The sequence below is a fragment of the Haliotis cracherodii genome, unplaced genomic scaffold, assembly GCF_022045235.1.
Source record: "Haliotis cracherodii isolate W230 unplaced genomic scaffold, xgHalCrac1.p SCAF_3, whole genome shotgun sequence".
In the NCBI taxonomy this organism is placed as follows: domain Eukaryota; kingdom Metazoa; phylum Mollusca; class Gastropoda; order Lepetellida; family Haliotidae; genus Haliotis; species Haliotis cracherodii.
In genome coordinates, this window is record NW_027266286.1 from 2,132,943 (window position 1) to 2,145,694 (window position 12,752).

Sequence of the window (12,752 nt, forward strand, 5' to 3'; positions counted from 1 at the left end):
ATTTACCATTTCTTTGAGGCCGGCGACCCGCAATAAGACGGGCTGGTTGCAAACAACGGTAGACACGGCAGACAGACGGTAGACACACTGCAGACACACTGCAGACACACTGCAGACACACGGTAGACACACGGAAGACACACGGTAGACACACGGTAGACACACGGTAGACACACGGTAGACACATTGTAGACACACGGTACACACACGGTAGACACACGGCAGAGACACTGTAGACACACGGTGGACAGACGGTGGACAGACGGAAGACAGACGGAAGACAGACGGTAGACACACGGAAGACAGACGGACGACAGACGGACGACACACGGTAGACACACGGTAGACAGAGGGTAAAGACACACGGTAGACACACGGTAGACACACGGTAGACACAAGGAAGACACAAGGAAGGCACAAGGAAGACACACGGCAGACACGGCAGACACGGCAGACACACGGCAGACACACGGCAGACACACGGCAGACACAAGGAAGGCACAAGGCAGACACACGGCAGACACAAGAAAGGCACACGGCAGACACACGGCAGACACACGGCAGACACAAGGAAGACACAAGGAAGACACAAGAAAGGCACACGGCAGACACACGGCAGACACAAGGAAGACACAAGGAAGACACAAGGAAGACACAAGGAAGACACACGGCAGACACACGGCAGACACACGGCAGACACAAGGCAAACACAAGGAAGACACAAGAAAGGCACACGGAGGACACACGGTGGACAGACGTTGGACACACGGAAGACAGACGGTGGACAGACGGTGGACACACGGAGGACACACGGAGGACACACGGAAGACACACGGTACACACACGGTAGACACACGGACGACAGACGGTAGACACACGGACGACACACGGTGGACAGACGTTGGACACACGGAAGACAGACGGTGGACACACGGAGGACACACGGTGGACACACGGAGGACACACGGTGGACACACGGTGGACACACGGTGGACACACGGAGGACACGGAGGATACACGGAAGACACACGGTACACACACGGTAGACACACGGACGACAGACGGTAGACACACGGACGACAGACGGTAGACACACGGAAGACAGACGGACGACACTGTAGACACACGGTAGACACGGTAGACAGAGGGTAAACACACGGAAGACACGGAAGACACACGGAAGACACACGGCAGACACACGGCAGACACACGGCAGACAGACGGCAGACACACGGCAGACTGACGGAAGACACACGGAAGACACACGGCAGACAGACGGCAGACAGACGGCAGACAGACGGCAGACTGACGGAAGACACACGGTAGACACACGGAAGGCAGACGGAAGGCAGGCAAACGGCAGGCACACGGCAGGTAGACGGAAGGCACACGGCAGACAGACGGCAGGCAGACGGACGGAAGACACACGGAAGACACACGGAAGACACACGGAAGACACAGGGTAGACCCTTACCTATTCTATCATAAACTGCAGATGGCCAAACAACACAAGTAAAAACTTTTTTAGTGCTCCAATTAGGCCATTTACAAAAAGGTCCAGTGAACATAGTTCACAGGAGCTAAGGCATTGCACACAACCGGACATGCCATATTGGCGGGCTATAAGAGTATTTCATGCTTGTTACTCCTGTGTTTTGAATCGTTGGCGTAAGGACCTGGGACATATTTGTTACGATGTTAATGTTCAAGGAATCGCAAATCTGGATGGCAAGTCAGCTGGTAAAATGGGTGTCGTGACTCTCGCCTACTACATCAGCACCACCGTCGTGGCCCTGGTTGTCGGCCTCACCCTCGTCCTCGCCATCAGACCGGGACGGAGAAACATGATGCAGTCCACCACACAGGAGGCTGGAGCAGCTCCCCATCTCTCTCCCAGGGATGCTTTTCTGGATCTACTCAGGTTTCATTTCATATCAACGCAATTGCCAAATATGTAATATGCCTACTGGGTCCTGGGTATGTGTGAAATTATTTTCAGTTATTTCACAACCCAATCTTGCCGTAAAAGTCGACTATGCTTGTCGTAAGAGGCGACTAACGGGATCGGGTGGTCAGGCTCGCTGACTTGGTTGATGCATGTCATCGTATCCCAATTACGTGGATCGATGCTCTTCACATCAATCACTGGATTGTCTGGTCCAGACTCGATTATTTGCAGACCACCGTCATATAGCTGGAATATTGCTAGGTGCGGCGTTAAACAACACACAAACAGTTATTTTTCACTGGACATTTAATGTATTGCTCAGTGTTAAATGGCTAATTTGTACCAAATGTTACATTACTGAGGCCAATAGATCTTCAGCAACCCATGCTTGCCGTAAAAGGTGACTATGCTTGTCGTAAGAGGCGACTAACTAGATCGGGTGGTCAGGCTCGCTGACTTGGTTGATGCATGGCATCGATCCCAATTGCGTGGATTGATGCTCATGATATCAATCACTGTATTGTTTGGTCCAGACTCGATTATTTACAGACCGCCGTCATATAGCTGGACTATTGCTGAGTGCGGCGTTAAACAACAAACCAACCAACCAACCTATTGCATGGATCGATGCTCATGAAGTCAATCACTGGATTGTTTGGTCCAGACTCAATTGTTTACAGTCAGCCGTCATACAACTAGAATATTGCTGAGTGCGGCGTTAAACAACAAACAAACAAATCTGACTGTAGGGCTACCACTGAAATCTGTAAAAAAATGTATTTAACGTGGTCGAAGCCACGTAAAATCATGACTTTTTTCACAAATAGGTATTTGGTATTGGTATCACACTGTTTAGTATCAACAATGATTATCTTTCATGTTTTCAACTTTGTGAAACACTTTAACTTAGAAATCTCGGAAAACCTTTTCAGAAATTGCGTGCATAGATGCTCATGATACTAATCACAGGATTGTGTGTTCCAGACTCGATTATTTACAGACCGCCGTCATATACCTGGAATATTGTTTAGTGCGACGTTAAACAACCAACCAATTAAGATGAGATGGCTGACGCTCTGTCTCAAATAGTTGATCATGTTATCAACCACTGTGCCCCCATCCTCCCCCCCCCCCCCCCCCCCCGACTCGATTATACACAGTGATATATCCGCGGCGTGAAACAACACTCACTTGTTGCTCATGCTGTCAACCGCTGTTTTTCCCATACTCGATAATGTACAGTTATATATCCGCGGCGTGAAAGAACACTCGCAGCTCGCTGACTGCTCGTACTCTGTTCAACAGGTATACTGTGTCGTGTTCGGGCTCTGTTTGGGAAGACTAGGAAAGGCCGGTGAAGTGATGCTAAGATTCTTTACCTCGATCAATGACATCACCATGACAATGGTTATGCTTGTTATTTGGTACGTATGGAATACAGGTTACGTCATATATGTTAGCTAAATGCTGATAGCTTCTCATATGTGATAAAAACAACAACATGCAAGAACGAAGCTACAAATGCTTTTTAAGAAATGTGTTCATGCCCGCAACAGGATCGAGAACCAGTGCCAACAAGCAATATGGAATCTCAATCACACATGATATGCAAGAGGCGACTAACGGGATCGGGAGGTCAGACTCGTTGACTTGGTTGATGTATGTCATCGTATCACAATTGCGTAGATCGATGCTCATAATATCGATCACTGGATTGTCTGATCCAGACTCGATTATTTGCAGACAGCCATCATATAGCTGGAATTGCTGAGTGCGGCGTTAATCAACAAACAAACAAACAAATACACACAGAGACCTTAATAAGAACACTGTGACAACATAAACACATTAACATGAAATGAAGTAATATAAGATTTTCTGAAGTAATGTATAAAGAAATACGCAAAGCATCATTGAATTAATGTTTAAATTAGTAAAATATGGTCATTTTATAATGTATTCTTTCATATTTCATTTGTTTTAGCCATTTATATGTAAATGTTTCGTATGGCTAACTTGAAACGCACATGTTTGCACAGTGGAGTAATATCTCTACCTAGGTATTCGCCTATAGGCATCCTGTTCCTCACAATGTCCAAGATCCTGGCTGTGGAAGACTTGCTGACCACAGGTCGTCAGCTTGGCATGTACATGGTCACCAACCTTGTCGGCTACGCTGTCCACTCCGCTATCGTCCTTCCCCTCATCTACTTGGCGCTCATCAGAAGGAACCCCTACAGGATCACTCGTGGAATACTACAGGCTCTGGTCACTGCAGTCGGAACAAATTCAAGGTTTGATTTGCATTCAGAAAGTGGTCAAATGTGACAAATGTTATAGTTGGGATAACACGTTCTTAGTAAAGTACAGATTCTAGTCCTTGCGTGGGGTTAAGTCCCATTCGGGATTCGAAGCCACACTGCTATAGTGATGCACCTAAACGCGAGCACTCAAAGTCAGTGGTTTCAACTTAGAAGGTTTGGTTGTCTAGATCACGTACTTTGTTTACCCCTCTGACAAATGTAACTTGGCACGGCTCCCATGGCCGAAAATGGCTGTATGTTTGATGGCTGACTTTGTGTGCCGGCGATCAGGTGCCTCACTCTGGCAGTTCGGGTTTGAATCCCGGATAGGATTACAATTCCAACGGCTCTCTCCCTGTCTATCGCTTTATATTCTTTACATTAGAGGAACTGGTGGTCAAGTCGTCTAAGGCGCCGCAATTCGCTGTGAAGAGTTGCGTCTCTTAGGCACGCCAGATACCTATGAATGTGGGTTCGAATCCCAGTTCGCCCCGATTGTTTCTAGGTTTGTCAGCACCATACCGGTGCTCGTGGGTTTCACGAGAGTGGTAAACGTCTGAGACCTGCATCACTTCGGGCTTTCCTCCCACATTAAGCTGACACGTCGGTATATAACTGGAAAACTGTTAAAAGCGGCGTTAAACATAGCTCACTCACTCACACTTTACATTTGAACCTTTCTAAACGGCATTGTATATTCATAATGAACATTGCTTATAACAGCGCTGCTACACTTCCGGTGACCGTCCGCTGCTGTGAAGACAACTTGAAGATTGACCGGACCATCTGCCGCTTTGTGCTGCGGAGAGGGGTCACCATCAACATGGACGGCACCGCCATCTTTCAAGTCGTCATCGTCGTCTTCATCGCACAACTGAATGCGATACCGCTAAACGTCATCGACATCTTCATAATCTGGTATTTAACTGAGTTACAAACAGTTAGTTACAAAAAATGTCAAATGATGCTTAAAATGTAACTTAAGATCATTATTGTCCTATCCTAAGTAAGTGAGTGAGTGAGTATGGTTTTATGACGCTCTTAGCAATATTCCACCGATATCACGGCTGGGGACACCAGAATGGGCTTTACACATTCTACCCATGTCGGGAATCGAAGCCGGGTCTTCGGCGTGACGAGCGAACGCTTTAACCACTAGGCTACCCCACCCACCCAGTGGACTGAATTAAAGAAGTGGGATATGTACGTGTAGTATGGTGCATAATCGAAGACGAATTCCTGGCTAAATCCTGATCATAACAAAGAAACACGCACGCACGCACGCACGCACGCACGCACGCACACATAGGAAGTCCCTCAACGGTTAAGTGGTCCCATGAGACCAAACCGACATATATTTTAAATATTTTTTATACACCACAGATGTGTAAACTTCAATCTTTTTCATTTATCATTCGTGATGGAATAGTCATTCATGGACGAAATAGTTTTAGTACAGCATGCCATCCAGCTATATGATCGACGAGGTGCTCGCTCCATTAGACGCTATATATTTCATGGGTTGTTTTCAGTCAAAGGGACACCACATCCCACACTCCATATAAATTAACGGCCCTTGACAAGAAAACGTTGCTAGTGTTCCAACCGAAATAGAAACATGTATTTTGTTTCATTTTGCATGTTATGATTGTTAAGCTATCATCTGTTAACGACTCGCTGTTAGGCATAAGTCATAATCCTTATATACGATGTTTCATCGGTTTTGCTGGGACCTGTTGTTCGTGTTTTGAAAGTGCAAGTGGACAAATAGGTTTTTTTGTCAGAAATGATACAGAAGACCCATACTGTCAGATCATTTTCTTCAACATCACATCTTTTGGCCGCCATTCGTCTAAGCCGCAGCGATTCGCTATGCAGAGTTCTGTCCCTTGGTCACGCCAGAAACCTATGAATGTGGGTTCGAATCACGGTTCGCCGCGATTATGTATCTAGGGTTGTCAGCACCATACCCGTGTTCGTGGTAAACGTCTGAGACCTGCATCACTTCGGGCTTTCCTCCCACATTAAGCTGACACGCCGTGATAGAACTGGAATACTGTTAAAAGCGGCATTAAACCTCACTCACTCACGCCGAGGAGGCGTGTTTTATCCAACTAATGAACCGTCAATGCAGTGTTCTCAATGCAAGAAATACCAGAACAAGATAAGAAAACATCTACATACCTTATAGAGAAATAATACAGTGTATCGCGGTATAAAAGGAATCCGCTAAAACCGTGCGAGAGAAAAAAACACGTGCAACATGAACGAACCAAGAGTCATGACATGATAATTTGAACAACTCTTACCTGCCTCGTTAGCTCCGTTGGACAACAGTGGGTTACAAAACTTAACACGATATGTGAGGTAGCAGGTTCGATTGACGTCATGGAATTTTCATGTGAAAAGAAATTGTGACTTTTAACCAATTACCGAACACAAATGTGTTCACATCAAGAGGCAAGTTCATAAAACGTAATTTGTGAAACCAAGGTAGTACAACCTCTAAGCAGGTTTAGAAGAGACCCATTTCAAAATCTAGGTCTGCGAGAGAACCGCTTCTAAACCTGGATTGGGAAGATGAGCTGTTTACCCGAGGTTGTCAGGAACCTAGTTCAATATAGGGTAATACGGTGATAGGTTTATAAACAGCGTTAACGTGACGCGGTCGTAATATCCCTGCCCCTGCCAACGGGCCGACATGTCCAAAGTCCCGTGAAGATCCGGGTTAGAATAGGTCTTCAGCAACCCATGCTTGCCGTAAAAAGCGACTATGCTTGTCGTAAGAGGCGACTAACGGGATCGGGTGGTCAGGCTCGCTGACTTGGTTAATGCATGTCATCGATCCCAATTGCGCTGATAGATGCTCATGTTGTCAATCACTGGATTGTCTGGTCCAGACTCGATTATTTACAGACCGCCGTCATATAGCTGGAATATTGCTGAGTGCGGTGTTAAAGAACAAACAAACAAGGACTTGCCCATATGTACAGCTACATTACAATAAGCAGATCTTACTTAATCATACCCTTTATTCATGTTCAGCTTATGTACAACTTTGACCAGCCTTGGCTCGGCAGGGATCCCCGGGGGCGGCTTTGTAACGCTGTTTATGATCATGTCCGCCGTCGGCCTGCCTCCTGATGACGTCTAATTCGTCCCGCCCGTTGTCTGGCTGCTGTAAGTCCTTATTATATAGTAAGGGTGCGCGGTATTACCTGTAAATCGGTAAATTGAGGTTCATTCTTTCCATGATACCTATCTCAATATAATGTTTTAATGCTCGGTATATCGGGTGATACCTGTGAAGACTCGGGGTAGAATAGGTCTTCAGCAACCAAAGCTTGCTGTAAACGGCGACTGTGCTTGTCGTAAGAGGCGACTAACTGGTTGTAGCATGTAATCGTATCCCAAATGCGTGGATCGATGCTCATGCTGTCAATCACTGGCTTGTCTTGTCCAGACTCGATTATTTTCAGAAAGCCGTCATATAGCTGGAATATTGTCGAGTACGGTGTTAAACAAAAAACAAAGCAAAAAATATATTTCAAAAAGCGATTTTTATCATATGTTTAATATTATTAACTTGCCAAATGCTTGTACCTTTGAAATGTTTCCGAATTTCCAAAATGCATTCCGGAGTCCTGTGGCAGTGGTGTAATGCCAAGTCATCACTCTCCCAGAGCGTGTATATTTGCGTATTTGTTGAATGAGTAAACATTAAGCTGTTCCAGCATCTTGTTTTCTTCCATTTATGAACTTCAATTCCTGCATTGATGTTTCAAATTGCTTCTGAATTCATGCTATCCGCGGGGGCACGGATGACCCAGTCGTCTAAGGCGCCGCGATTCACTGTCCATGGTTGTGTCCCCTGGACACGCCAGAAACCAATCATTGCGGGTTCAAATCCCGGTTCGCCCCAATAATGTTTCTAGGTTTGTCAGCACCATACCCGTGCTCGTTGGTTTCACCGAAGTGCTAAATGTCTGAGACCTGCATCACTTCGGGCTTTCCTCCCACATTAAGCTGACACGCCATGATATTTACATTTAGTACTAACTACTAAATGACTTTATCGCGCGTATCCAAACCATGGGCTAATTACGTCTGTAACCCAATCACCCCTCGTAACTCAATCACCCCCGGGCCACCACTCGGCACCGTGCCCGGGGAATAATCCGGCGCAAGCATCATCCCGCCCTTTGTTAGTCCGTCATTCGCGAACAGCCCTTCTCCAAGTACACACGTGTGTCACTGTATCTAATCGCTTTCGATTTGTACGTTTCCTTTGTACCTAGTCGCGACCGTTTCGCCGATTAAGCTTTCAATACCATCTATTCCAACACTAGCCGTATCGCATTTACACAATCGCAACCGTTTCGCCGATTACGCTTTGAATACCATCTATTTCAGCACTCGCCGTATCGCATTTATTCCGTTCTACTCCCGAACTTCACCCTCGGGACAATTTTACGCTTGTGGAATACCAACTCACCACCTCGACCTTTCGTGATGCCTCCCAAGAGAAGAGCAGCCATCAACCACAAGCTTGTGAGGGGAGCCAAGCAGGCCAGGACAACCAGAAGACAAACCCCGGGAGTACGCATTGTACAGGAGGCAACAGCTGATGGTGAGTCTGCCAATTACGGAAATATCGAAGGTGGCAACAGAATTAACGTGCAATCGGCGCAGCTTGTAAATGCAGCGCAGGCTGCCGACTCGGCTACCCAGATAAACGAGCAACTGGAAAAAATACTCCAGTTACTGGAATATTCAGCGCCCGGCCCGGTTAGCGCAAACCAACAGGTAAGGCTTGGTTTTAGTTCTCCCGCCATTTCGCCCAACATAGGGAGAATCCCCGATGCTCACAACGAGGCCGATGGTGACGCGGCTTGGCCAGCCAATCACATCGCAGGCTACGGGGATTCCCTATCCTTCCGTGCGGATGGAATAGACGCGCACGTCAAACAACAGGTGAGGGAAAAAATCTGGCGTGGCGAGTATGTCGACCTCGGCACAATACTACCAAACACCGAGGGAAGTCACGAGGACGGTACGATTACCATGGCGTACGACTCCTCAGGTAAGATAATTTTTAAACCAATAAAGCAGCAACCAAAGCGCCTGTCCCTGGCAAGCTGGACTTCAGCTTTCCACATTTTCATGTGTATATATGTTAGTAGGCACTCCGAGGTCCGCACAACCCAGGGGTTGCTGTCCTACATGGAAACCATAAGAACGGCGGCATTTCGATTCGGGGGGGATGCCTGGTCAACCTACGACCAACAATTCCGACACAGAATGTCAAGGGACCCCTCACGACGCTGGGACAGCATCGACGGGGAGTTGTGGCTGAAGTACATGGTCACACAGCCGGTACGACAACCAGAATCAGGCGGACGGGGCGCAATGACACGCGTACAGGGGGACATCGCCAGTCAGGTATGCTGGGATTTCAATAAATTTGGCTGTAGCAGGGTCAACTGTAAGTACACTCACAAATGATCGACACCATTGCAATGCAGATCAGAATCCCAGAGTCCAAGATCAAGGAGGCAACAAGGGGAATCCAAGACATCCTGTCAACAGGCAAGCTTAACTTTATGTGCAGGGCTATACCAATGGCAAGGGCATTCAGCCGCAGGCTACTCGATCTGCTTAGCAAAGGTAAGCAACCATTTCCCCACATTAGGATTACCAGCTGGGTCAAGGAAGACCTACAAATGTGGTTAACATTTCTTACGAGTTATAACGGAATTTCAGTATTTCAGGACCAACTATGGGTGGACAGCGATTTCCTCACGCTGTTTTCAGGCGCAGCGGGTGGCGCCGGCTTTGGGGCCTACATGCAGGGCAAATGGTTTAACGGCGCATGGCCACCCCAGTGGGTGACGGATGGAACTACACGGGACTTGACGCTCCTGGTGCAGTTCCCCATCACACTAGCCATCCAAATGTGGGGCAAGCAACTCGCAAACAAAAAGGTCCTCTTTCACTGCGACAACCAAGCCGTCGTAAGCAGTCAACCAAGGCCCCCAGAGTGATGAGCCTACTCCGTCGCCTAATCTTGCAGTGCCTCCGATTTAATATTATGTTTAAGGCAAAGTATGTATGTTCCACTGCTAACACTATTGCCGATGCTGTCTCGATGTTTCAGCTCAAACGCTTCCGAGAGGCAGCACCAGCCGCGGACCAGAACCCCACACCTATCCTGTGCAACATATGGCTGATCTGAGGCAGGAAGCCGGCAGACTCCTACAACAATCTCTGTCTACTAATACATGGGCCACTTACCAAACAGGCATCAATGCCTTGCACCAGTTCCGGTCCGCACACCAGTTACAAGAGGTGCGGCCAGTCCCGCTGGATCAGGTCGTAAACTTTATTGCTTATCTGTCGGTCACTCACCACTCCCCTAACACAGTCAAGACTTACATTGCAGCGCTGTCTTCACACCACAAATTCCACGGGCTCACCGACTGTACAAACCATTTCCTGGTAGGCAAGATTTTAACAGGCTTACACAAATCAGCGGGCCGACCAGACACCAGAAAACCGATCACTGCAGACCTGCTGCAGGTAGTAACCAACAATCTGCCTCACGTATGCTCATCAGCATATGAAGCCAGGCTGTTCAAGGCAGTCTACTGCACAGCCTTCTTTGGTTTTTTAGGGTTAGCGAACTGGTCCAAACTGGACCCTCAAAAACAGGTTGCGCCATCCAGAATTTAAGCTTCTCGGGCTACCCCCAGCAGCTTTCAATCCATTTACCACACTCAAAGTCTGATCAGTACAGAATGGGGACAACAGTTACAATGTCATCTATACTAGGTAATCTGCTATGTCCGGTAGTCACCATCAAACATTACCTGGAGGCGCGCCCCTCCGGCCCACAACATGCATTCGTTCACTTTGACCATTCCCCCGTTACAAGGTACCAATTCCAGGCACTCCTAAAAAAGGCCTTAGCACACAGCAACTTAAACACGGCCTGCTATTCTTCGCACTCCTTCCGCATTGGGGCAGCCATATCAGCAGCCATGAACGGGGTGCCCGAACACCTCATACAACAATACGGCAGGTGGAAATCAGATTGCTACAATGCTTACATACGCTTACCAACAAATTCAATGTTGCACAATTAATTCAAATAGTCTTTCATGGTACTTACTACACTTCTTATTGTTTACAGTTTGGATGGTGGGATCCAGCTACATGGCCAGGGCACGGCAGTACTCGCTCCTGAAGGGCACCAGTCCGAACCAACCGAGGATGCTATGGCTGGCACGAGGGGGGATGAGGTGGAAGGAGCTGGACACCATTCTAGATGCACAGGTCAAGGCGACACGGCGCAGCCCCAGAGCCCTCATCATTCACCTGGGCTACAACGACCTGTGCTCTGTCAAGGGCAGCCAACTCTACCTTGACATGGTGGCATCAATCCTTCGGATACAACTCCAGCTTCCTGACACCAAGATCATCGTATCCTCAATGCTGCCACGGCGCTACTGGCACGATGCCAGGGACCCACTAAAGATCGAGGGGATGCGGAAGAATATCAACCGCCAACTGGCCAGATCCCCAGATCCTGGCATCAGACAAGACATGGTACGCCTGGGAGGGCGTCCACCTCAGTGACAAAGGACTGTGTGTGTTTACGGACAATTTGTTGCATGCCCTGGCGCTTGTTTTGCGCCAGAAAGGATATTATCTCCACAGGTTAGTGTTTCCTTTCAGTACATAGGCAAGCCGGGCAACAATGCTATCTCCACGTATCGCGTAGCCGTGGGTGTGGGGTAACACTCTGGTGCTTTGTGGCGGGGTTCTTTAGGGCTACACTGCTAGTAACAAATTAACTTGCTTCCAAATTAATACTCGTGCTTAAGGCTACCTGCTTTTCAGCGGGAACCTTTCCGGGGTTACCTGCTTCTCAGTGGGAACCTTGTCTTTCCCGACTTTTCAGCCGGGGAATCGTAAAATAACATACGTTGGGGCAAACAATTGTCACGTATATGGGCCCGGCGGCGGAAGTCGTCTTGTCAAGCGGTAGCTGACAGTTGGGTCCGCGGCGGGAGCCGCACAATGGTTTTGCTAATGGGGCCAGGCAGTGGGATCTGCTTTGGCCGGCTACCTGGGGCCGGGCAGCGGTAGTCTGACTTAGGCCAGCAGCGTGGGAGTTGCCAAGCAATGGTAGCGTTTAAATATGCTACCGTGGGGGCCGGACAGCGGTAGCAGTCTCAGGCCAGCAACGCTAGCTGCAATCGCCGTTGGCCACGCGCGTGGCCATGGCAACGGTAGCATTTTGGTATACACAATTAGCAGCTAAGTAGCCCACTAGTACCTGCACACCCTCGGCCATTTAACCCAATCTCATCTTGTGTCTTTATTATAGGCACGGGCATCCACGGCTCGGTGGCCCGTGCCTCTCCTTGGCATATCGCGGGATAAAACTGGAATACTGTTTAAAGCGGCGTTAAACCTAACTCACACACACACGCATG

The 12,752-nt window shown here is 48.1% G+C and overlaps 2 protein-coding genes across 2 annotated transcripts in view; both read left to right on the plus strand.

Moving 5' to 3' along the window:
- The first annotated feature begins 1,745 nt into the window (after nucleotides 1–1,745).
- LOC139474127 (excitatory amino acid transporter 4-like) overlaps nucleotides 1,746–12,752 on the plus strand; it is a 49,108-nt gene continuing 38,101 nt past the window's right edge. Inside the window, exons 1-2 of the mRNA XM_071257003.1 lie at nucleotides 1,746–1,868; nucleotides 3,254–3,372. Of these exons, the coding sequence (XP_071113104.1) occupies nucleotides 1,746–1,868; nucleotides 3,254–3,372 (242 nt within the window). The remainder of the gene's footprint in view (nucleotides 1,869–3,253; nucleotides 3,373–12,752) is intronic.
- Nucleotides 8,764–9,494, plus strand: LOC139475797 (uncharacterized). Its single transcript, XM_071258999.1, has 2 exons — nucleotides 8,764–9,334; nucleotides 9,432–9,494. Exons 1-2 carry the CDS (start codon nucleotides 8,764–8,766, stop codon nucleotides 9,485–9,487), a joined length of 627 nt encoding a protein of 208 aa, XP_071115100.1. The 3' UTR covers nucleotides 9,488–9,494.

What these genes read in the sequence shown, in the direction of transcription:
- LOC139475797 (XM_071258999.1), top strand. Translation starts at nt 8,764, where the DNA reads ATGCCTCCCAAGAGAAGAGCAGCCATCAACCACAAGCTTGTGAGGGGA. An exon ending in CATGGCGTACGACTCCTCAG is followed by an intron (nt 9,335 to 9,431) that starts GTAAGATAATTT and finishes TATATATGTTAG; the next exon opens with TAGGCACTCCGAGGTCCGCA.